Consider the following 25,222-nt stretch of genomic DNA (forward strand, 5'->3'; position numbering starts at 1 on the left):
ATTCAGAGTTCGAGAATTTTGAGTCCATTATGCAAAGGCTTTTCTGGGTCTTTAAAACTCCCTTTCTGTCTCTCGTGAAAAACTCGGCACCGAGTTAGGAGGATTACAATTTCTTTAATAGAAAGCTTTGTTCATATTTTCACAAGTCATTCTTGTCGGACTTTCTTCGTGTGATATTGAGGTGCGCTAGAAACAAAAAAAAATCCCCCGAACGCTCTCCTATTTTGACACCATCGGTATAACAATTTGTATAACTTTATTTTACTTGGTAAACTTATTCCACCCCTGTATCAAATTTTTTGGCTGTTATCTTCCCTAGCTGACGTATTGTGCAAACTCCTCCCCTTCCCACGGTTCCTCTTCCTTCTTCCCACACAAAAAAAAACACCAACAATTCTTTCGATCACGCTAAACACGATTCACCGATAAGCAACGGTCCAAAACTGCAGTACGGCTCAGTGCCCCAAGGTGCTCCCAAAGTAGGAACATAGATAACGAGAAAGGCAAATTTGAATCGAAGGAACAAGGACCACGCCGGGAACGGGGCAGCATTGCTATGGCCCAGTAGTCGTAAGCGTAGTAGTAGCAGGGAGTTGATTAGTGAACAAAAGTACTGAACAAATTTTCCCCATTTTTCCCCAAGCCCGTTGCGTTAGTTGTGATGTGATGGCCCATTTACGCGTACTTCGCCGTAAGCTCCTCGACCAGCTTGATGTACGCTTCCATGGCGGCATCCTTGGAGGTGCCCTTCCGGTCAGCCCACGCCTGCCATTTGGCCTTACCCTTCAGGTCGAACATGCCGGGCTTTTCCGTGTCATTGTCACCGACGGTGGCCTGCTTGAAGAGGGCGTACAGCTCCAGCAGCTCCGAGTCGCTCGGTCGCTTGGTGAACGATTTCACCCTTTCGGCGGATTCGTTGAATTTCTGCGCGAACACATTCAGAAACATAAGGTTAATGTGGGGGCCAACTGCTCGCCACTCCAAGTCATCCATCGCCGGCATAAACCCTTTCGGTCGAGTGTGCCGGGCGATAAGCGATCGATCGGTGGACCGCTTATCAGTTCGCACCCATCAAAACACCAAATCCTCTTACCTGCTCCATGTTGATCTCGGATGATGTAACTGCCGGCTGTAGAGCTGCCTGGATGCCTGCCGGGGGTGTAAACATGGAGGGGAGGAAAGAACGAAGAAACATAATGAAAAATAAGCGCGCTAAATCAACACACTCTATTATCACACACGCAAAGCAAAACTGCAAGCCATTTGCTTGAATTGTTATCGTCAATTGGGGGAAAAAAGAGTTTGCGCACACCTCAAAGTCCACCGCTGCAAAATGACCTTTGTACGCGGCCAACCCCAACCCCCCCGGGCTTCGTCCAATCCCCATCATAAACCTGGGTTAGACGTTAATGATGTGTTAAACCACCGTTTCGAGCCACACACAGGACGCGACACGCTTTGCACCAATTCGTATGATCGACATGTGCCGCGTGCGTACTTGACATTGATGGCCGAGCGTGGCCGAGTCATCCTCCATAAAACGCAACTACACCAGCACGGCCACACTTCTCTCCATTAGCCTTAAACTCGAAAGGACTGAGTTTCGAAAAGAGGCAAAAAACTGTTCCACATCCAACTGTTCAATGGTGGGGGACCTATTGCAGGGCCTTCCCTAGATATTTGGACGATCTTGAGGAAGGACAAAACAGCACGAAGGAACTAGTGCCGTTTATCAAACACTGCTTAGCATCTCGCTTTACGTCAGCACCACAGAGTCAGCTATATTAAAAAAGACATATTTTTTGTCGCTAAAATTTACATCCAATGACGCCATATTAGCTGGACCCCCTCCCGCTGTGTAAGGTGGGGTTTTTCTGCCGATCTTCATTTTGAATTTACATTTTGATGTTCGGTGGAAGTGTTTTGTTTGCTGTTTGCTGCATCGCAATTAGACGAAGCACATGGCGGCCCCGCAGTTTCTACTTTGACCCTCAATTAAGCGTCATTGCGTGCGGTGCTGCTGATGCAGGACGCGCTACGGCTCACACGAGAATGTAATCCAATTTGAATGGTGAAATAAATCTGACCGTTAAATATTGCAACATATAAAAGAGTGCACAGGTAGCCGTTTTCAATTTATGCGTTATGAAAGCCGTCATTGTGGACCGTCGCCCCGCTATCCAGATGCATCGGTGCACTTTGCAGTTGCCATTCCATTCCATTGCTGTGCTTGGTGGTGAGACGATGGTTGGAAAGCTGGTTTACTTTTCTTTCCACTTTTTTTGGCAGTCGAACCATGCATCGAATTGCACCGTTCGATACCTTTTTAAGTCAAACCGAAAACAAAAAGCGGAAAAAAGGTCACTCAAGTGCTTTTGTTTTTCGGTTTCATATTTCGCACCTTGTTTTGGAGCTGAACATTAACTGAACTGCTGTCCCATTCACCGCCGCAGCAGATACAGTTAAGTGCAGGACGCACCTCGCTTAAGTAGGTTGCTCAAGTCGGCATAATTGCTTGCTGGCGAAGTTGGGGAAGTTTTGTTTTTGGGGCGCAAATTATTCGCGACTTACCAAATCATATGTTCTACGTCGAATGGGTGATTAGCTTAAGGCCTTAAAATATAGATGACCGAAGGAAGAATAATCAGACCATCGGAAAACCAGTTCCCCCATGGTCAACAAATGGCTGCTTCAGCTGGAGACATTCCTTGTGGCTCCTAAAACAGCCCAAGATTGTATGCAAATGTCTTCTCTAATTTTAGCTCTCACGCATCGCACCCGAGTAAAGGTGGACCGCTGGCCTGTTTTATATGCAGACCCAACCAAGATTGATAGGATTCGTTCGCGAAAGTAACCTGACCGATGGGATATTACTTATGTCTGACCGATCGATCACATCCTCCCGCCGTGGAGAGGACTTCCGATGATAGATCGGTAAAAGATTTAACTTGAACGAAACGGCCATAAAGCTTTGAACACTGGCTTGTTCTACAAGCCTTGAGCTGTGATTGCATCACACAACGCCGGGCTAGAAGGATGTGTTGCAATGTTGGCATCCGGATTGCGCACGGTAACTATCACGAGCGCGGTGTGCAAGAATGCTCACTCAACACTCAATATCACCCACGATCGCTTTCAATTCTGGCCAACTTTGTACCGCAGCGTGGATGGTCTTTGAAGTGACGGCACTGTAGAGGGCGCGCCAAGAAATCGACGACCGCACAGAATCGCTGATTGCAATTAATAGTCACGCAACGGCGGTGTAGCTGCCCAGGCCCGCGTGGCGGCCATTATGGTGATGGCAAGACCTCCACGTATGGACCTCTCGGCCAGTACGTGTGAAGCACATTATGCACTCGTTTCGGTGTCAGTGCTACGATGTTACGCATATCCATCAAGAACGCAACCGCCTTGCTGAGGAGGACCTGGAAGCACTGAACTCTCATGGCTATGCTGCGATCGGATGACCTACAACCGGACGTCTTCCTTCAATTGACCTTCAGCTCCGAGCAAAAATCGAGCAGAGGAACCGGCTTTTAAATTTCCAAACCCAGCGCACACACACACACACGCGTTCTCACAAAACCTCACTCACACGCCGGTGGAGGAGGTCTACTGATAAGCGGATCCGTTCCGCACCCAAATCAGCAAAAAACCCACCAACCAACCAACCGACCTGATGGAGCAGCAATCTTACGCACCTTTTACTCAAACGCTGGTCCGACGAAGACTGTTCGCGGGTTCGTTATGCTGTTACGACGTCGGCTGATTATTGTGCTGCGTTGCTTGCCGGCGAACGGGGGGACGATGTTCAATCGGCGATGGTCTAGACGGCGGGGCGTGTATTGCTGGACGGACGGACGGTCAGCGGTGCCGATTAAAGACAACAGGCATGCGCTTCAAGCTGTCGTCCACCAACCTACGCTGCTTAAGCTGCAAGTGACCGATAATGATATTTATGACCGACTGGCGAGGATTAACCTCGGTGAGAGCCGTTCTTGTGACGAGTGTGATAATACTCAACCGTTCCCTAAACCGATTTTTTGCATTAGCTTTATTGCGGAATTAACCTTGGCCACCATGCTTGAGTGATGTAAGACTCCTCTCAATCGAATATTCTCCACGGCATTGTGTTGAAATTCTTATTTTCTCTATTGATACTCGGAGAAGTCATTATCTGTAAAATGGTACATAAACATCATGTAAATATATTTGAAATCCAAGCGTCTGTAAGAAACGCTTCATGCAAAACGCTTCATGGGATTGCATGCAAACCGTTGACCATGCACACCATTACTTGCGTGGTAGAGTTGCACTCAATTTGAAAATAACGATCTGTAAGCCCGGTTTAGGTGGACTGTTAGGGGTTCCACGTCGTTAGAAAGAATTCAAAATTTGAGGCTCTGGCTGAGGCATTACCACGGTCGACGCGATCAACGGTTTAGTCTAGAACGAAAGGATACAGAAGGTTAGCGTAGATCAACGATCCTTGGCGTTCGTTTTTTTTTTTTACCTGTCCGCTTTTAAACACCAGCACCTTAATGTGTGAATTTTCCGGTGTCAAGTCCACCGGCGGTAATCCATCCGCTGGGTCGACGGTAACCGTCACGCGAAAGTCTAGACGGATCGGAAATCCTGGCACCAGCATTGGCAGCTTCAAGAACGGACGCTCCACAAGATAATGACGATGGTCAGCCTGTATCAGCACGTTTAGACCGGTCGCTTCCTTGCGGGTGGAGATGTTTTCCAGCATCAGAAACAGCTTAAAGGTTGGTCCCAGCCCGAGTACTTCCGCTGCCAGCTTAATCGGAGCAAGACCCACATCCACGGTGGACATGTTACTGTCGGCCGAGTTAATGACGTCCACTGTGGCTCGCGCTGTCGTGAGTCGCATGCGCCAAAGCTCCGACTGGAACGAGTTGTGTATGGTGGCCGCGTGTTCCTTCTCGCGGAGCGTTTGTTCGACGAAGATTTTCGTCTTTTTCGGAATCTGCAAATTACCCGGAGGTTCCTCGGTAGTTTTGATGTCGTACATGTTGTCCGTTGTCACAAACTCGGCCGTTCGCTTGAGGATCTTCACGATCAGTGAACCATCGATGGTGACCAGAATGAGGACGTGCTCCTCCTGCCCGAGTCTGCCAAAGGTTAGGGCCGATACCGACTCGGGAGCGTAGAATTGGTCTACCAACTTTTTCTGGCTGTAGAACTGGACTAAGCCACCCTTCAGACACACGCAAACTAGGTTGATACCGAGATGGGGCAGACATACGGGTGTCATGCATACGGCTGGCTGGGGTAACTTCACCGTCCACAGTTTCTTGCCCTTTTTGGAATAGCAGACGAGTGATTGGTTCATACAAACGACCACGATGGTCTGATCGATCGGTAGCAAAGAGAGGCCAGCGGCAGGATTCTCCAGCTTCACGATATGCTGCCCTGCAAGCCATCCCTTACGGAGCAAATATAGGGCACCTTCCCGTGTCGCAATTACCACGCGGTAGTCGATATCGTACTGACCACTTGCCGAAATCATGCTCGGAGTCCCACGGAACGGACCAACCTTAGCCTGTGCAAGGACAACGAACGCTTGCGTATCGAGCACAAGAAGCTCACCGCACTCGGTCGCAAGGATCAAGCAGGACGCCGATTTGACATCATTTGAAGCTTTCTTGATCGTGTCCATGGACGTGATGATAGACAAACGTTCCAGCTTGCGCTCCGCATTCGTCCGAATGTAGCCGCCACGCTCACTTTCGGACAAGCTAAGCAACTCCTGTGTTTGGAGTGTCATCTGCGAAGGTTCGATCGAGCGCAAACTATCGACCAGTGCATCCAGCGCATCACCTCGCTCTACCGGCAGCTTCTTCCACACGTCTATCTCGAGCGGTTCTATCGTCATGCTCGGCACGGTGTACTTGTAGTATGGCTTCATGTTACGATAGAACAGCACCGACGATTCTACGGCAACTGCAATGACTGAGAGGTGGCACGGTACTTCAGCTCAACCAAACCGGGACGAAGCACCTGAGAGCACCCGACACTACTTACTGGGTATCCTTGGTTCCTGATCGTTGATGTACAGACTCTCGACCGCGCTCGGAATCCCCGGCAGATGCTGCTCGCTGATCAGGTTCGTTCCCTTGTACACCTTCAGCTTGGGCTTGACGTCAAAGTCAAAGAGTGGCACATCGACCGTCACCAGCTGGTAGTAGTTGTCGTTCTTCAGATCGCACAGCGTCATGCATGAGGGCAGCGTGTGCAATGCCGCCGTACCGTCACACTGCGCGTCCAGCCACTTGTCAGTGGGTTTCGTTTTGCTAGAATCGAACCCCAACGATCGGGGGGGATGGGATAGAAAGTGTTTATTAAAGGGTGGCCACGACCGTTCAGGCGAGATGTTGCGGTTCGTTCCGTTTCATCAGCAACGCCGTAATGCTGCCAGAACGGTGCAATTATTGACGTGCCTAGGGGGGTGCCATGGTCCCGGTGCAGACTTACCACAGAAACATTGCCGGCACAAACCGAAGATGATCCAATCGGATCCGATCTAAATAATGCCACAACAACCGAAGGCACCAGCACACACCGTGTAATGATCTGGAATGCACAGTAACGGACGCCCGATGAAAAAAAAGGGAAAAGGGTCTATTCGAAACGCAAGTTTTTGACACGTCCAAATCAGATCAGATCCCGTTTGTTTGTGCTTTGCCCTTAGCCCTCAACAATCCCGTTGCCCCTAGCAACCGTGGCAAGGCCGATAGGTGTTCCCACCATACCACATTAGCCACCTGTTGCACAGGGGGGGGGGGGTTATTTTTTCGAACACGCAGGCGCATGATCGTACCGCCGTTGCCACTAGCAACGGCAATATGGCAGCTCATCAGCGCACGTGACGCGGCGGGAAGGAGTTCTCTTGCGTCTTTTGCGCTATTCCCAATAGTTCACGGCATCGGCATTAAGGCAGAACGTCGTTGTAGGCGTCCTCGCTCGTTCGGTTGAGAAAAGGAGAAAACTTTCTTCAGTGGCTCATGGTGCGAAGACTTCAGCCTGCCATTTTCCACCGGTGTGCTATTATTAAATTGATGATCTTCGCAGCCACTAGCTACACGGGTCAGCCCGCTACTCCGATCCGCGCAGGTGCTAGATTATTTATGGCCAAAGTGAAGGTATCCGCACGTACCCTCGGTACTCCTTTCGATCGATTAATCAATGAATGAACGGAGTTCCAGCCGTTCCATCGAAGCAATCGCGCGCGATGTCAGGGTGTACCGACCCACGGTTCGATTCGGTTGGGACAGGTTTTCCGTCGTGGATCGCGCGCTGGTGGAAAATGTCGGTCATAGTCAGTGTTGCCTGCAAGAATCGTGGAAAGTGTGAAAGCCCCCTCCTCAGTGTGTCAGTGTGGAAAACTCCACCAGTGGAATGAAATATTACCCATAGCCAAAGGTAAACGACAGCTCCACTCCACGAATCACTCCGAGCGGACCGAGCGTGTCCGTGTCGTCGAAGGGTAAGGTTTATTTTAATGGCCGACCGGTACCACCGTGAAGTTTGCCCAGTTGATTTGCAAGTCGCGCACATTTTGTCACACTTTTCCCGTCGGCTCGGTCTGGCTCCATGTCCTGCTTGATGTTGTCTGATGCTTCTGACCTACCGCGCCATCGATTCAACACGCCCGTATAGCTGTTTGGTATGGATGATTAAAAAACGTGTACCTACTCGGCCGGAACCGGGCTGGAAATGGCTAGTTTATCATATCGCGAACAGATTGCGGCAAGGTTGTTGTACGTGTGATGACATATATTTGCCTCTAATGGGATGGCTCTCCGGCTGTGTATACTTACCGACTTTCGATCGAGCGACGTCTACGGTTAGCGTGTGCCATCGGTGAAGGAAAACTTTTCCTTGCAGTTTCCATTGTACTAGGACTGAGAACCGTACAGCACACGCCCGAGTATCGATTACTCTGTTGATAGGTTCGTTAGGGGCGATGAGGTTCAAATACGTTGGCTGTGAGGAAGGTCATAACAAGATGAATAAATTTTCTTATTTCTCTAGTGGCTCAGCGAGGGATTGCGTATTGCAGAGCAAGGCAAACAATCGCAAGAATAGATCAATTTATCTCCAACACTCTCCTGATACTGATATCACCAGAGTAGTTCTCAGAAAGCTTACCACGGACGGGAGGATATCGAGTATTTGCGGTAGATTGCAGACCTCCGTCAAGTACCGGAATTAACCTCAAAAAGGGGTGTAACTGGACTGCTCAAGTAGCGACCTTGTGATTAAAGCTACTGGGGACACACGCCCTCTCATTAATTGCCTATCCCTTCGGTCGTGGGCCGTCCATCACTGGGAAGCGTATTATCGGTGGCCTTGCTTTCTGCAGCTCCGGAAGAGAGTGAAAGTAAGCGGGAAAGGTTCGCCAACTCAGGTTCAATGTTGTGGAACCGGATTTTCAGCCGGAGTCCGGAAAGGTGATCATCCGCTATGGGTTTTAGAAAGAAGGTAATCTATCTATCCATTATTGCTGCCGGTATCTAAAGAGCAGTTGAAGGATTAGTCAGTCCGTCCATTCATAGCGAGTTATCGATGTCTGTCCTGTTCAGACCAGAGGTTCCGAGAAGCTTTCAACCCATCAGCTGGTAGAGCTTCCAATGGTTCAGCGTCTCATCTCACCAGCAGTGGGGTAGGCGTTGAGATCATATTCTTGTCATTGTCTTGCCCGGATTAGTGACGTCTTGGCGAATGTCAACGTCCTTCGAGAATGGAAAATAAGCGAACGAGAACAAACACACAGCAAGGCAAGATTTCTATTCAAATTAATACCGCGCACTCCCACACACACACGCACACAAACCAGCCCAAAGTGGACAGCTCTCTACCCAGCTTGGTCTCAGCATTCGACAGGGTAAATTGCGTCCCACTTTAGCATTCGCACGTACGTTTCGGCGAGCGTTGAGAAGAAGGTGTGTTTTCTATTGCTACTTGCTTGTGAGCTGTATGCATACAGCGCTTCAACAGTGGTAAACCACCATCACCAGCTCCGAAAGTGATCACGAGCGAGGTAGGGATCGTATCGATCGCTGTACACCGAAGTTTATTTAACCATTTCTTTCGTTTTAGCACGTTCTGTCTCTGCATGAGATTTATGGCTGGAAGATCGCGTTGAAGAATACGAGTGAAGATCGCCGGAACCGGAAGGCTGTGCGCGATTGCGGTTGCGAGATGAAGACAGATTAGCTGTTATGCGAGAGGTTAGTAACCGTTCCGTTTCGAGATGGTTTGCCAAGCGTCTTGCCTCTGGAGACTTTATTGAGGGTACGCCACCAAAAAATCGTCCAGCTATGTCTCAACGCTTTTATTTCAGCATTAATAGCCATTTTGTTGCGTTTGGACGATCGAAACACGAGGGGGACGCTTTTATTAAATAATCCATTGCAAAATGACCGTTGACAGTTGCATTTGATGGGCTTTGGGATTGCTGGAGCAATCCCCCCGCTGAGAACTGGTGCTGGCGACCTAGATTTAAGATCTTAAAACCCTCGATCATGGCCAGAATCCATCGGTGATAGATCGCCTAGGAAACGGCCCTTCTCGATGGAATGCAAATGCATTGCGCCGTGGTGCCGTCACATAAACAAAACCCGTGTGTCTGACAAACGATTTCCTCCTCTACCGTAGCTCCCAACAGCGCTAGAAGTAACCGGCTTCCTTTGCCGCTCAAGGTGTCCCAGACAATCGCAGACCTTACGACAAGGTCCCTTAACTCTGGTTGCGTTCCCTTAACCAACCGATACTCACTTTCCATTTTCCCAGTCTCTCCCTCGACACCGCCAGCCCATTCTAAGAGGGCCCTTCTCCCTTCAGGGAGTGTTTCTTGGTGGGCAGCCACCAAGTCAGCCTCCAAGCTCGTGCTGCAAATGGTAAACTCTCCCCGGCCAGTCATCGAGTCACACACACACTCTCTCTCTCTCCAATGAAGTGTATACAACGATCGACTCAATCAAGAGCGCCACTGCGAGAGTGCTGCCGGGGCTAGGTCTGGGCAATGCAGCCCAAGTTTACCTTGGCCATTTTGTTGGAGTGCGCGAAACCGTGCGGGCAGCAACAAGACAACGAGCGTCCGCGTACCGTTTGGCACGCAGTTATATCCGTGAGCGTGACATTACTTTGAACAGAAGGGGGGTTAAAATAAAAAACACTCGAGTCGTTTGTGGGGACTCGTTGTTATCATCACCGTGATTGTACGTGCTGTGTGGTTTTGTATTAGAGGTGAGCTGTGAATAAAAATCATCTTGTGCTGCTATTAAAAACGCATTCTGTTGGGAAGTGAACTCGTGTGCGTTGTTTGATAATTTTCTATTGCTTCACCACAGAGAGCAAGAGAGAGAGAGAGCGAGTGATGGGCCACGTGTCGTGAAATTCAAATCGAGGATTGTGGTTGCATTTTGTGCGCCTTTACCAATTACTCCAAAGTTAGTCAGTTGGACAAAAAAATTAAATCCCTTCCGATCAATTGCCCACCGTACAGCGCCAAAGTGACCCAAATTGACGTGAGAAAGTCTTTCCCTCCATCTGTGGTTTTCGGGATGTCTGTGAAACGGAATGGCGCCCTCGGACGTGGAGTTGTCCAATGAGTCAAACGCTCTTCGGGATTGTGCTAAGTGGGCGCGATTCGACCACAACGAAGCTGGTGTGTGTGTGTGTGCGGTCATCAAGCAGAATGTTAAAAGATTCCACCCCAAAAGTGAAGTTTCTCCTGATCTCAGCATGTGCCACCAGGAAAGTTCATCGTACGATCACAATGCTTTCGGAGTAACGGAATCCGTTTGTGCGTGGAGCATACCGAGATTAGCAGCGTGTAACTTCGATCCATCCCGGGAGGTTCGAATGTGTCGTGGCTGGGAAATTAGAGGACGGGAAATGTAACTGATCAAGCCACCACCTGCGGTGATGTTCGATCGGCTTGTGGCGCTTTATCGTAAATGGAATCACTCAAAACTCATCCAAACTTTTGAGTCTCTGAGAAGTTGGTTCCGCCTAACAGTTCCTGATCGTGTAGTGCATAAAGTGAGCTTCATTCCGTATTAATCCCAACCCTTAACGGGTGTGTGAGTCTGTGTGTTTGCATATCATCACGACAGAGCAGCCATTAGCAAAAGCAAAGAGAAACGACCGCCAAAGCGTCGGGCATCAGGTTCGTGAAGTGTGTGAAACTACTGTTCAAATCTCCCGCCCCAAGTGCATTGTTTGATAAAGACGGTTTTCTTATCGTTTTTTTCCCTGTCCTCCCTGGCCCGGGCCACGGAGAAAGGTCTGTGCGTGTGGTAAAAGTGTAGCGACGGTCCCTTGCTAAGAGTTATTGGAGTTGTAGCCATCAGCCATGGATTTGTTGGCCGCGATGGAGTTATGAGTTGGCCGGCATTCAAAGTAGTTTGTGGACAGAAACTCCAAAGAAATACTTCGTATCGACAACAATTTGCAATTGGGTTAAATACGATATCTTATCGGCGTTGGCTATGTGCTATGTGTTTGCTCGATGCTTCGGGGGATTCCTGAGAAGTTTTTTTTGGTAAGAATGATGGATGAAGCATTCTACTTCAGTGTGATTGAAGAACCAGTTTTATTGACGCCGGTTGCTAAAGTTAACGGACCGGTATCAAATCCCATCTGGACCGTTTCCTCGTAACCAAGAACTGTTTTTTCCACAGTATGGTTAACGATATTAGAGGCGGTGGCTAACATTGGGTAAGGGTCAAATCCTATCCCGACCTTGCCCCATGCACAGGACTAGCATTCCAATCATGGGTATCCAAGGTTGTCAGAGATGGGCGAAGACTACTGTTTCGATCTTCTGATCAAAGGAAGGTTTGCTGCGCCTGCTATGATTTCCATAACTCGAGTAGAACGCTTACCGGAAGACTTTGGGTTTTCCTCATCTCGGGGGTTGTCACGCGCAGCACCTGACCTGGCCCTAGTCTGCACGATGACTCACCTTAGACAGCCGCGAGCGCCCGCGTGCTGTTGGACGATCGTGTGCTCTCTTTGTGGTCAAGAACGCATCACCGTTGCAGCAAAGCACAAAGCGATAAGAAGATTAAACCAGTTTCTCTCCTCACCAAGCGAATGATCGGTGGTAAGATTCCTTTTTCTTCACTGGCTCACTGGTCGCATGAGTCAGCCGTTTAGTGCTGCGAAATAGCATCGAATTCCATGCTTCTTGCCCGTGGTACGTGGAGGTAAACAATATTGCCAGCACCACGAACCGAAGAACCGCCGAGTGCGTGCCGTGCCATTTGCCTGTGGCGATCAATACCGACCGGATCGGAGTTGCTCCGTTTACGCACAGAGGGCTAACTAATGCGCGGCGATACTAGGAAAGAGACAAATGGCGATCAGCATCGTTGTGTTCTATGAACGAAACACGCACCGCCACACACGTTCCTTCTTTGTGCAGCCGCACAGCTATAGCTGACCTTCAACAGGGTGCGCTAGGCTTCCAGTAAACTGCTCAAACAACTACACTACGTAACATTAGCCAAAGGACGGTATCTACAAGCAGCCTTTAAAGGGCACTTAAAGACAAACTCCCAGTGTACGTCGTACGGTTGATCGTCTGTAGTAACATTTTATTTGGCACCTCAACAATTCCTGCTCTCATAATATTCATATCGCTCGCGGCTCAGCCTCGTTACATATTTACATTATTCTATTCGCGTTCTTCTTGTCAATACTTGAGTGCACAGAAAAGCGTAACTGCCATCGTAAGATAATTTAAATGGGGCATAAAACGTAACAAAAAAATCTGGAAACCGTGTAGCCTCATTCCGTAGCAAAATAAACCGGATGCATCCCGTTCGCTTTCGTCAAGCCTTTCTTGCAGACTGGACACTTTTTGGCAAGCTTCAGCGATCGACGGAGACACACGGCACAGAACACGTGCCCGCAGGCCGTTGAAAGGGCCTGCCGGTTGGCGAGCGTTTCGTAACAGATCGGGCAGATAATGTCCACACCTCGGGAAGTGCGCGTTTCGTTGAGATTCGTATTCGGTGCTGGTGATGCAGAAGGTGGCGCTGGGCGGCGGGCGGGTTGCGTTGCTGTTACGGGCGCCGGCCTTGATTCTAGCATGCTGACCTCAACAATTTCTTGGCGCTCTCGGGAGCGTTCTGTCGATCGACTAGAGTCGTCGGCAAGATGTCTGGAAAGCGCAACCGAAATGTTTTGGGTAGGCGACGTATGGACGGAGACGGCCAAACCGCCGACCGTAAACGAACTCCAGCTGCCAGAGGGAAGTGGTTGAGGGATTGGCACTGGAAAGGACGTTTGCACCGTGCTCGGCGCGATATTGTCTTCCTCGTCCGATGAGATTATCACAACAGGTTCCGGTTCCTGATAGTTCGACAGATCGATCACGGATGTGTCACGGTTAAGGGCGCGTCGTGCACGGCGACGGGCACGCAGCTGGCTGGTTCTGGGTTCGATCGCTGGCGTGCCTATTACGATTACTTCCTGCGCAAAAGAATCGTCGACCAGCGGGATGGGTGTCGAGGCGTCGGGCATCAGCTCGTCGTGGCTGCACAGTATGGTAGTATCGCTACCGGAACTGTCGTTACTTGGCTCATCTTGGTTCACCGACGATACTGCTGAACCCATGGTGGTAGTGGTGCTGCCTTGCTCTGGCTGTGCGGTACTGCTGCTGCTGGTCTGTGCACTTTCCCGGCTGCTGCTAGCGTTGCTTTCGTTGGCACTGCTGCTACTGTTGTTGTACGATGGCCGGCTTCGTAAGCTGTCCAGAAACCAATCGGCCTGCTCGATGAGGTGCCGCATGCTTGTGTCGATGTCGTCTATGTCGTCCTCGAGCGGTTCGTATTTCACTTGCGCCATTTTGTGCGTTTGGTGAGTGTGGAAATAACTTAATGGCGAACACTAGAACGCAGACCGGTCCCTGGGAAATTGCACGGAAAAACGTTATAAACGATCTGCTTTCCTCAGAATGCCGATTTGACATACTCGATTTAAAGACGTAAACAAACCGAAACTTTTGACGGTTGCTAGGTTGTACCATTGTTGCGTTGCGGAAGCCATTTTGTTTCTGTGTGGGGTACCATCAGCAAAGCATTGATCGCAGTTATGAGCGTTGATTCGCCCTTTTTTCATAGTTTTAGTACAAAATCATTATGAAAACATTTTTTATTCCGTTTTATCAATAAGTTTTGAAAATATTATTCAATGAGAAGTTTTATTTTTAAGCACCGTTTCTATGTGTGCAGTGCAGTGACCTAACCTTGTCGTGACAGGCTGTGTCGAAGCCGCTCGCTGTCAGTTGAAGGCAAATTCATGATGAGGCTGTGTTCTATGTGTAGATGGCGTTGGTCGTTTGAAAATGTGTTCTGTTCTTATTGGGATTAACAACATTTATCTTTTTGTTTTATTAGATAATGAAACTGGTTTGTTACCTCAGAATCAAAACATTGTTTCGCTCAAGCCTTCTTTTTTTGTTTTTCTCTCCATCTCCATTGCCATTTCGGTCGTTTGATTTAAAGGCACTCGCCATACGTTCATGGATCGTTGCATTAATTAGGACCATTGAAGCACCGGAAATGTCGCCTGTCCTTACTCGGCAACAAACATGTCTTAGCTAAGTACAAGAAGCAAGGAATTTCGGTTTTAAGTGCAGCATCAACGCACCGTGATGAGGCTTTTGCAAGCAAGCAATACAGCAAGTACAGCTTATGTCACCCGGTATGATCGTTTTTCTTTTCATGTCTCGACCAGCGGACAGAATGGTACACGTTTAATGAGCTAGCGAGCCCTCCATCCTCCAGCCTCTGTCCTAAGCTGCAACACTGGTACCCATTTCCATTGCGGTAATGATGATGGTTTGGGGGGGAAAAAACATTTTGCTCTTTTAATCGAGTTACGAAATACTTGATTCGGGTGACAATACGAGTAGCGGGATGGTTCACAAAACTCTTTGAATTTGGATAACTCCTGGTAGAATCAACAAGTGGATGGAGATCGCGAGAGCAATTCTTTGCTTTTTCGCTAGCGGGTCTGAAGGTATCCTATTATTGAGATCAGCATCTTTGGCAACTGCAACTTCGAATAATGCGAAACCCATCATCAGCAAAGCACGAAAAATCCTTAACAAAGCCATTTTACCAAGGAAAAACAAAACCTTAAAGAAACCCCGTTTATCTACATCCATCTGTGCAAAACTTTCCGCAAGCACCGACTAAAAGGCTTCCATCAAATCTCCATTCCGATCTGCAGCATATAGTTACACAATTTCACCTGCCCAAAGCCGGACTGGACCGGTAAACTCCCTTTGGCGGAATGCACCGTGAGTCATTGCGATCCGTCACTAAAACGATGCGCACAACCCGGAGCTTACCGGTTACCGGTTGTCTCTGCAGCAGTTTAGCAAAAGCCCATTGCATAATCAGCATGTTTGTAAAGGGAGAGTGGGAGAGATGCACAGCAACTGACCGCGTGACAAAGTCGACGGAAAGCGATCGCCCCGGTAGGGGGAGATGTGATACAAGCGTGCCAGTGCACGGAAAAACCTAACCGTCTTGGCCCGTTTTGATCGCATTATCCAAGTGTGGAAAATCGACCGTTTTAACCATTGACTCTGGGGAGCCGGGTGGAGCGCTTTTCTCCGCGTCAGATCTGTATCGCGCACGATCGTATCGGGCTGCTTAATGGTGAAAATAAAGTGGAAAATTTTTACCCTGCTGGCTGCTGAGCTACTACTGCACAGGTTTTTCTTTCCGGTGGGAAAATCAACAAAAGGTGTACCCAGCTGCATTGTCGGTAAAACCGAAGTCAACAACAACAATTGCGGGAACACCATACGACCGTGGACGATCGTGCAGAAACAATGTAAAGGGGAAAAGTAAGGCCGTTGCTGGAACATTATGCTTTTGTGAAGTTTTTGGTTCGGTTCGTAGATAATTGGCGGCGGCGACAAACCAGCGGCGAGTGATCTTTTCGTGTGCGTGTGTTCTGTTACACCCTTGCAATGGAAATTCCGAGCTGAGATGTGAGGCGAACACTCGAATCACAAAATAAGGAAGTAATTTCGAAGGTGTCAAATTGGATTGATGAACTGTACTGCACTGTACCAAATGTCTGCAAACCGATCATTAACGTGTCCAAATGTCCGACAGCCGTTGGAAGACCCCAAAACGAATCCTTCGAACGCCCGAAACATAATTAGACACACACACAAGTCTTCTAGACGACTAGCGAAGCAAATAGCGTTCGGAAGAACTGAAAACACGAGTTGTTGTGTCTAATGTAGCACGACGGAACGTTTTTATTTTCCGATAGACATCTTAAGACCTATTCTCATTCTCGGCACGATCTTCATAGCTCTCTCCCGTTCTCTGTGTGTCAACCACCTTATTTTTTTGCAGATCATAAACCTCCGCCGTCATAATCAGTGGCAAAATCTTAATGTCGAGTGGTGAGCAGCGAGCACTTCCCTAACCTCGCAGCGCCGAAATCATAATACTTAAAAAACCTGTTTGTGGACGTGTTAATCTGAGCCAGTCGTCAGTTTGCAGCCGAACTGGAGGTGACGACTGCCGAGCGAATGGGAAGAAGTGCTCGCCAAAGTGTTCTGAAGTCACGCGTGTAAAAGTTGGTGATATCCCGATCCGTTTTTTTGTAACAGTGTGTTTGTGTGTGTGTGTGTGTGTGTGTGTGTGTGTGCTCGGATGATACCGTAAACCGTGTTCTTTGTGCCGTTGGAGCAGCATCTTTGTCGTACCAAAAAAGTGTTTCTGTGCCGACGTTGGCACCAAAGTCTTTTTTTTACAAAGTGAAGGAATAAGCTTGCTAGCTCTGTGGTGTTGGTGGATACAGTTCCAGGGTGGAGGTGTCTGTGCCGTGAATCGAATTAACCGTACATACAGTGGTACAGTGAGTGGTGGTGAGATTGAAGGCTTCCGTGGGTGTAGATTCGAGAAGGAGTTGTGAGATCGAGAGTTCGAACGTGTGAATCTAATCATCAACAATTGCATCATTTTCTGGCTGAGACTTCTCGTCGTAACGTGCTGAGTTCAAAATGGGGTAAGTGTGCTTTCTTACATCTAGAAACATCCTAAGCATGGCACTCCGTGCGTCCTACAAAGCTCATAAAAGGATATGATCACGCGTCGTCATACTGAAGGCCGTGTTTGATAGGAGATACGATCGTTCAATTTGTCTGTGGCCCCAAAAAACAACAAGCCATCCGCCATCAGTGTCAGTTTCGTCTCCATAACGAGTGAATCGAGATCACCTTTACAGGCGGACGGAGGTCCATTAAGATCTCGAATAGTAGAGCTCTCGGCTAGAATGCGGTCACGCTCGTCACCATGATCGAAAGTTGGTGTACACGACACGCGTTCACACGACCTGCCAAGAATCGAACTGTCGGTAGCAGCTAACCTTCGGCAAGTCAAGCGTCAATCGGCCATCATCATCGAGCACACCTTCGCGCTATTGGAAGGAGGAGGAGTTCACTCGCACAGAAGTGGCCCTGAGTCCGCCGTGGTAGTAATGGAAAAGAAATTTGTCAGTCAGTCAGTCTTGTTGGCTTTTCGGTAAGCTCTGCTGTCCTTCATCATGGCTCTGCTACCGGAGACACCGGGCTCAAGGATAATCTAGTGAGAATAATCCATTACGATGGAGTTTCGATTTAAATGAGCGGGTATTTTCCGACTCACCTCTAACAACGATCCGCAAATGATCTTCTTACACAGCTTCTTAGTGACAACCGGAGGCAGACCGTTGCTTTGAATATGAAATGTAACCTACTTTAAGATAAGAGACACACAGCAACGCCCCACGGGATCGCTTTCTATGCTAATAACCATCCCGAAAAAGCAGCGACGAATCGTTGCTCACAAACACACACACCCACCAAGGGAGGAAGTGTGCCAATTGGGATGTTGTTGTTGTCTGTTTGGAACAGTTCCTTCCACTGCGGCTAATGAACCCGTCCCGGTCTGAGAACTACTGGCGGGAGAAATTTTTGGTAAATCCCCCCACACAGACCTGGACCCCGGGAACACCCACAACAGTACACCACGCTGATGCTAATAAGACCCGTTCTCTCACCCATTCCAGGCACGTTCTGGAGCATTCTCCAGTGGTGATCACCAAAAACTTGAAACACATCCCGTTAGCTATGAGTTCGATTGCTATTCTGGTGATCAATTTTCTGATTCCGTGTTTTCTAGCCAATTTTTCTTCTCCCCAAACATGCATTTTAGCGATCGAACCGGTTCTACCGATAGACTTTCAAATCTGGGACAATCCCCAATGCGGACCAATGGTTTGGTGAGCTGCGATCTTGAGCTGCTACTAGCTTGAGCAAATGTCCGGTTTCGATGTCAGCTAGCGTCGCGGGTCGACTATGACCTTCTACCTTACCGACCCCCACGTTAACAGTCTCCACGTTACCGTACCGTTTGCGGAGGTCAAACTGCAAAAACCGGATTGCTGAGGCGTACTGACATAAAGTCCTCTAGGGCTTTAGGTATCTATTGTCCATTCCACGCGGCTACTCCGCCAGTGCAGCTGCAGGAATGCATTCGTAGGCGTTAAGGCTACGAACGCTGATGCATGCATTTCTGCCATAAACTGCCATCGCCAGCCCGGTGACGCATCAACCCCCGGCTATGGTGGATGCCTTCACGACAAGTGAAAGTACGAAACGGCCGTACTAGGGAACCGTTTGAGGTGTTAAAGCGAATTAACAGTCAAACCTCGCTGGGACAGCGCTGTGGTAAGGCCTCGAATAATCGATCGAGTGATAATATGTCTGCTTATGGATATTAAGCTTTCAGGATCGATTTCACAACGACGCTCATCGACGCTTCTCAAACAATTTATGCATTTATTGCTTCCAAATTCATCTCTCAGTAAGTCGTGTTGTAGCCTTGGAGCCTTAAGAGTCACCTTCAGTTACCGAGGCTTGGCCCTACAAATGCTCTCCAAACGACGAGCCTTGAGATCTATTTCCACTCAAGCCGAAATGCTGCGTAATGTGTGTTCCCTTTTGAATGTTAAGTACACTCCGAATGATCGCTCTTATGGGTACATTCGACTCGACTAATGAAGACATCCGAGATTGCATTCAGTCTCCCACCGTACTCACAGCTCCTGCAAATGCTTGCTCAAATTTCTCAAATTATATACCACCCCGGGTAGGTGAGCTTTAGGAAAACAATTTTCAACAACATCTTTAAAGGCAACGAGCCGCCACACCGAATGCCGCGAAGGTCACGAACTGGCCAGCTTTATTTGTGTCTTTTCTTCCTTTGCCTCAGCTGAAAATGATCGTTTTGTGCTTGGTTTTGGGGGTTTTTATTGCAATCGTTTTTCGATACACATAAGTAGGCCATGCACGCAAACTGTACGCGCAATACCGCACCGGATCGTTTGCGTGTACGCGGCTGCTCGCCAAACTCGAATTTGTCTCCTCTGTCTCTGTGCACGCGCGTTGTTTGGCGAATAAAATATGTTTGGAATTAATTTTAACCGTTTGCGTTTGGTAAATGGTTAATTATTTATCTGCATCACGAGCAGTCGCCGATCCGACTGCAGCAACCGCGCAATCTATTTATGCGCCAGACAAATTTTTGCAAAAAAAGTGAAATTTTCTCACACACACACACGCCGTGCTTGCCGTGAAGTCTCGTTTTCCCGCCTTTTTACTTTCATTATTCCCTTTCTACCCTTTTTTTCTCTCCGCATGCAAATATCGTCGTTACCCAGCAAGTTATTTAAACGAACGAGCGCCATGCACGATTGTACCGAAACAGGTGAGATTTCCTTTTTCCTTTTTTTTTGGCTGAGGGTTGTACGAACAGTGTTTTCTCACCAAAAAAGAGCTCCAAACTTTCTTTGCATCCCCAGTGATAAGGAAAGGGCGGAAAACGGACCATTTATCCACACACTTATCACGTCTATTTGTTTTCGCGCTGCGCTGTTGTGCAACGTGTCATCACTTAGCTCGTACGCTCGAGATCTGTCTTCCACTTCCGGACACCATTTAGATCGGCCATCAAAAATGGACTGCTCGAAACGCTGTTTGTCCGGGAAAGCTTCCGCAGTTAAAGGGTGCGTCACGGTAGCTTCGCAACATGTTCCGTTGATTAGCTGATCGTTGGCTTTGGTTTCTTCACCAAACCGTCCTTTCACCGGCTTCGAATTTGGCGGTTCGTCGCTTCCATTCTCTGCCGACAACAAACGATTTGTCAGATGCAAAAACTATAAATGACTCAACACTCGAGGATCATTGGACGTTTGATCGAGTTTGTGGATCGAGTTTACACTTTCTTTTGTGGCTCGTTTTTTTTTTTACTTGCTTGCACAGGCAGCAGTGAATTAGGTCCATTCGGACGATCTAAAACAACTCCAAGACGCACATTTAACTACCAGGCAAACGAGTGCGAAAAGGGTGCTTAAAATGCTTCCGATTGGTCATTGGAAGGAAATGGACACCGGGTGTTTTTTTCGCACCGTCACCATGATCGCCGACCATTTGGGATGGATCGCCGTTTTTTTTTTGCTTTATTGGGTGACCAAACAACGAGGCAAACAAATTGAGCGTACATAAGATTTAAACGGCGAAGGCCGTTGGGTTGTGGTTCCGTTAGCATATTGGTGGGAAATCACTGTTTAGCTGAAACAGGAAGCAACCGTGTTAAGAGGGATTGCCGTTGTTTGTTGTTTGTTCGACTACACCGACTTCATCGACATTCTATGAGCTGGGTGTTTATGGCCTCTCAGTCGACATATTGAATAATCACTTTTTAGGATAATAACCACAGGAAAATGAGATAAATATTTGATATATCTGTGACCTACACCGATTGTTCCTAAAAATTCATAATGAAATCATTTTCACCAATCGCTTTCGACCGTCGTGCGTTGGAAACATGAATGTCGACATAGCCGACATTTAGCCGAGCCACGAACCGAACTGTCGGAAGTCGACATTTTTTGAAAGCGAATGACGGTTAGGGAAAAACCGATGCAGGGTTTGTGCTTTAGTACAAGAAGCTTTGAGCGATGTGTGCCATTATTACAAACAGTTCCTCTGATATTTAGCAGTAAAATTTATCTGTTAAAGGAGCTATATGCGATTTTTATCATCATGATGTCCTTCTTTTCGCTCTACAATCTAGAGAGATGTTTGCAGCCATTTCTAGCTTATTTGACTCCGGGATTGCGTTGATTGTGCTAGCGATTGGTTTCACTATGCCAGTCGGTATTCCAAGATTTTCTTTCGAGCCTTGGTGAAATACCACTTCTCTGTTAAAATATGTCGACCTAACCCTCATATGCTAGACATGACCTAATAGGTCGTTAGGCATCCCCGAAAAAAAGTAACAAAATGAACATCTTATACTCTCAGAGCGCTTCCTTTTGAGGATCGCTTTTCTAACACCTTTAAAGGTTACTTAAAAAGTCATGCAAGCAGCTCGTAAAGTCTCCCATACTTCCCAACATTGTCCCAATGGCGTCGCTCGACTAGGGAGGTCTTCGAAATACGCGTCTTTCCGCATTATTTATAGCTAATTGAGCTATTAAACACCGTCGGTAGGTAGTTTTTGCCTGTTGCACCGTGTGCTGCATCTGCATAGCCATTGAATACCCACGCTGTTGCTGCATCTGCTGCTGCAACATCTTCCCCGAACGCCGAAAAGGGGCGGGAAAGGAAGTCATCAAAATCAGTTTTACATCAGTTTTCTAATCGAATTAGAAATTATTATACATTCGCTTAGTTCCCACCGAATCCGATGTGTTAACGGACGGCATCGACTCGTAACACAAGTCGCCTGACTTTTCTTTAGTGCTTCCTCTGTGAAAGGTTGAATGGTGGTGGTTTTGAAAATAGTATTAGAGGTGTATTAGAATCATATTACACTGATCGCTGTTTTGTTGTTTTGCGCATTTTGGAGTGGAATATGTGTGGGTTCAAAAAAAAAAACGGGGGTTCGTCGTCGCCTGCAGTGTATTGAAGTCTTTCGATTTTGTTGACATTTTTCCTTCCTGTCCACGGTTTCGCTGTGGTGGAATGTTCGTTTGACCGTCGTCGTCTCTTTTTTTTTGGGGTGGTTCAAATTTACCCTGCCAGGCGAGCATAAATTATGCAAATATACATATACTCACGCTCCCTCTCTCACACACTCACATAGCGCAGTCGTGTGATCTGCGCCGGCGATTATGCATCGCGAGTGAGAGCAAAACAAGAAAAAGGAAGGCTTTAAAAATCCACCATCCCATTCCATTCATCGGCTGATCGTAATCGAGCTCGAGCCGGCGCGAGGCTGTCCGATCTTCGCCGTGCCAAGCGCTTGTTGATTAGAGTTGATGCAGCTGATGTTGATGATGCTGATGATGAGCCCCTTTCGGGAACATCGCGGTGCACATGATGCAATCGGTAAATAAATGCTGCTGGAAGGAACGGGCGGCCAAGATGGATTGTGACCGTAAAGGATGGTCATGAAAAGTGAAGCTTCTTGTATGTGTGAGTAAAACAATCAGCCAGTATCGATAATGGAGACAGTGTTGGCTTATTATCGAGACGGTAATGCATCGTCCGAGTGTCTCGTGTTGTTATGAGGATGGGCCTGCATCTCGTGTAATGTTTAATTCAATTCAAATAACTCATCGTAACGAGTGGCGGTTCAGGCAGCGTTACAACACGCCCAAGGGTAGTTGTGAAGGGTCTCCAGCAATCCTCGTTTTGGAAGGTTGGAAAATTATCAAAACGCCAAAAGAGAGTCATTTGGCTAGACTTCTCCATAAGCTCATAATTAGAAATGGTGAGCTTCCTAATCATACGCCTAAGATAAAGCAAGTGATTATTATAACCGTTAATTTATTCAGCAAACAACGCCACCGATCTCTCCGAGTACCGTTTATTAGTGGCCAATGGGTCATTCAATTAATTTTCTATTTTCCTTGTCCGTCTCTCTCGCTCTCTTTCCCTCTCTCTTCCGTCCAATCGAAGATTGAATCGATTGATTAACAAAGTGTGGACATTTCTTCGATGTCGTCTCGATCGCATGCGAACGGCCAGTAGAAGCGTCACGATGCCTTTCCTTCCGGTGTCTTTACAGCTGTCGTCTGTCGCTTCTCATCGGGCAAGCCTCCCCAAAATGGCAATGGTTTGTGAGCTTTTATTTCCCACCACGGGGGGAAATCCTGATCCATCGGCTTTCCCAAAACCAATGCGAATAATTTATTTCGCTGCTCTTTTGCCATAAGCTTAATCAAATTGAGGAAAATTGCATCGGCAGCATCACCCAGCCCAGGGAGCGTGATTTATCGTCGATGACATACACGGAAAAGGTGAAACGCACGAATCGTGATGTGGAAAATCGATGATTAATTTAGCGAGCCGTACATCGCTTAGATGCTTATAGTTGCCTGCACGCTGACAATCACTCGGTGGTGCTATCCGCGATCGACCATGGTCACTGTCAACGAGCCGGCTCACGTTCGGTCCTCATAAATCTTTTAACCTACTCTCGCGCGTGTGTTTTGGAACAATTCAATTCATTAGCTGGCTGCGCATTCGCACCGGTACCCAACTCTACCGGTTACTCTGCTTGTGCCGGAAATGTACAGTGCTCGCTAACGATTTACAGTAAAAGGCGCGGGAAAAGCGCAGCTCCACATTTTCATCGCCCGTTCGCGCTCTGCTAACGAGTGCACACGAAAACGTTGCCCGAAATCGCGTTGGCTTTTGGATGGACCTCAACTCTCTTTATTGGGTCTATTTATTTTCGGTTAAAAGCCCGTTTCTCTAAACAACAACCTTCGCGCCCTATTTAGTAAATCTTTGCTTCATGTTGCTTCCGCGGAAGCAGCTAGCCCGCGAATGTGTTGGTGGTTTGTTTGTTTTCCGTTACCATCTGATTCCTCGGTGAGATACTGGTTTTGGCAAGTTCTTCTAGTCGGCAGCTTAAACTTTATGCTGACCTTTCACTGCCCCGTGCGGTGGGATGGGTTGCGTAGATTGGCGCTTATGGCTTCGGGAGCTTTGGGGCCGGTGGAAAAGAATTTCGAGGTTAAATGGTTTGATATTTCCAAAAACGAGAACGGGACGAAAAATTGACCAAAGTTGACATAACATACTTTACCTCTAAAACACCCAACCAAACAGCTTCCTGATCTTTGCGCCCAACCCGTTGGCAGATCATCTCAGCTGAATCGAACGCTCTTTGTTCATATCGCGATGTAAATATCGATACGCGCTCAGAAAACATAAATCCATTGACTTTATTGACAGACGGGCGGTGGTTCCTTGCTGTTTCTTGTATCCATCCTCCGACGCACGGTGTCCGATGGAGCTGTTAAGGAATTATCTCGCGCTGTGTGTGCCAAAACATCTTTAGGAAGCTTTTAAGCGTCTCGCAACAACCATCAAACTGGATTTTCGGCACCGGCTGGCTAATGAATTCGCTCAACACCATGCCCCCCCGTTGCGCAGGGCATCTAGGCCCATGTCTATGTGTTTGTTTGGGGAAGTTTCACCGTACGTATCGAACCAACACAGAAACCCAGCTGGGGACAGGCCCGACTGTTACTTAGAAGAAGTAAAACAGAACAAAATTTTGCATGACTTTTCTGCAAATGATGACACACAACACAATGTTTGGTAGAGACGGTGAGTTGTTCTCATGACATCACTGCCACTGTCGTCATCGATCACCTCTTCTCATTAGCACGGGGAGGACTTTCGGGAACATATTGCTCAATGATCGAATTGCCCAGGAATTCTAAGTACGATCACGTACATGGGAGCAAATTCTATGACGAGCTAATCGCAAATCAACAAATCCATACTCACGGCGTAACATTTGTTGCTGCCACACACACACACACACACACACACACACACACACACACACACACACACACACACACACGTGTTTGCCGATCCAAGTCAACAAGGATAATCCTTCCGTTGACAATTGCGTGTCTGTTTACAGTATCTGGTCGGGAGCAAGATCAAAGTAGGTCTTACGTTTGGTATGTGTGCGTGCATCTTTCTCTCTTTCTTTCGATAGCGAAATCCCCGTTAGCCCGCGATCGTTAGCAACCGATGGATATTTTTAGCAGGCGTCGTCACGAACCGCACGCGCTCCAACGCGCTCTCTCTCTCTCTGCTCTCTGGTTTGGCGTAGACGCTCCCCAACGAAAA

At 47.9% G+C, this 25,222-nt stretch overlaps 4 protein-coding genes across 6 annotated transcripts in view; 1 reads left to right on the top strand and 3 right to left on the bottom strand.

Moving 5' to 3' along the window:
- Nucleotides 1–222: 222 nt before the first annotated feature.
- On the bottom strand, nt 223–3,997 carry LOC118512992 (acyl-CoA-binding protein homolog). Of its 2 annotated transcripts, none has more exons than XM_036058248.1 (3): nt 3,702–3,997; nt 1,094–1,149; nt 223–924 (listed from the first exon to the last, which is right to left on the bottom strand). In XM_036058248.1, exons 2-3 carry the CDS (start codon nt 1,100–1,102, stop codon nt 676–678), a joined length of 258 nt encoding a protein of 85 aa, XP_035914141.1. In that variant the 5' UTR covers nt 1,103–1,149; nt 3,702–3,997; the 3' UTR covers nt 223–675. The 2 variants fall into 2 exon arrangements, with proteins under 2 accessions (XP_035914141.1, XP_035914142.1); XM_036058249.1 differs by having other exon boundaries at nt 3,677–3,732.
- A 72-nt stretch (nt 3,998–4,069) lies between these two features.
- LOC118512981 (Bardet-Biedl syndrome 1 protein homolog) lies at nt 4,070–6,679 on the bottom strand. 2 transcript variants are annotated; one of them, XR_004906381.1, is made up of 5 exons: nt 6,499–6,635; nt 6,049–6,317; nt 4,514–5,976; nt 4,292–4,446; nt 4,070–4,177 (listed from the first exon to the last, which is right to left on the bottom strand). XR_004906381.1 is itself a non-coding variant. In XM_036058234.1 (4 exons), the coding sequence occupies exons 1-4, from the start codon at nt 6,507–6,509 to the stop codon at nt 4,378–4,380; spliced, it is 1,812 nt and encodes a 603-aa protein (XP_035914127.1). In that variant the 5' UTR covers nt 6,510–6,679; the 3' UTR covers nt 4,070–4,377. The 2 variants fall into 2 exon arrangements, 1 of the variants encoding a protein (XP_035914127.1); XM_036058234.1 differs by having other exon boundaries at nt 4,070–4,446; nt 6,499–6,679.
- A 3,390-nt stretch (nt 6,680–10,069) lies between these two features.
- LOC118512978 (serine-rich adhesin for platelets) overlaps nt 10,070–25,222 on the top strand; it is a 56,718-nt gene continuing 41,565 nt past the window's right edge. Inside the window, exons 1-2 of the mRNA XM_036058223.1 lie at nt 10,070–10,275; nt 16,425–17,082. The gene's annotated coding sequence lies outside the window, so the exon portion shown is untranslated. The remainder of the gene's footprint in view (nt 10,276–16,424; nt 17,083–25,222) is intronic.
- Nucleotides 12,600–14,021, bottom strand: LOC118512990. The gene is made up of 2 exons (XM_036058246.1): nt 13,181–14,021; nt 12,600–13,144 (listed from the first exon to the last, which is right to left on the bottom strand). The coding sequence occupies exons 1-2, from the start codon at nt 13,885–13,887 to the stop codon at nt 12,826–12,828; spliced, it is 1,026 nt and encodes a 341-aa protein (XP_035914139.1). The 5' UTR covers nt 13,888–14,021; the 3' UTR covers nt 12,600–12,825.

This window comes from Anopheles stephensi, chromosome 3, assembly GCF_013141755.1.
Source record: "Anopheles stephensi strain Indian chromosome 3, UCI_ANSTEP_V1.0, whole genome shotgun sequence".
Lineage (NCBI taxonomy): Eukaryota > Metazoa > Arthropoda > Insecta > Diptera > Culicidae > Anopheles > Anopheles stephensi.

Bases quoted from the DNA above. Each gene is read 5' to 3' on its own strand.
- LOC118512981 (XM_036058234.1), bottom strand. The intron at 5,977-6,048 runs GTAAGTAGTGTC...GCCACCTCTCAG, and splicing joins TCAGGAACCAAGGATACCCA to TCATTGCAGTTGCCGTAGAA. The intron at 4,447-4,513 runs GTAAAAAAAAAA...CTTTCGTTCTAG, and splicing joins TGGTGTTTAAAAGCGGACAG to ACTAAACCGTTGATCGCGTC.
- LOC118512990 (XM_036058246.1), bottom strand. From the start codon at position 13,887: ATGGCGCAAGTGAAATACGAACCGCTCGAGGACGACATAGACGACATC. The intron at 13,145-13,180 runs TCGATCGACAGA...GCGCCAAGAAAT, and splicing joins CATCTTGCCGACGACTCTAG to TGTTGAGGTCAGCATGCTAG.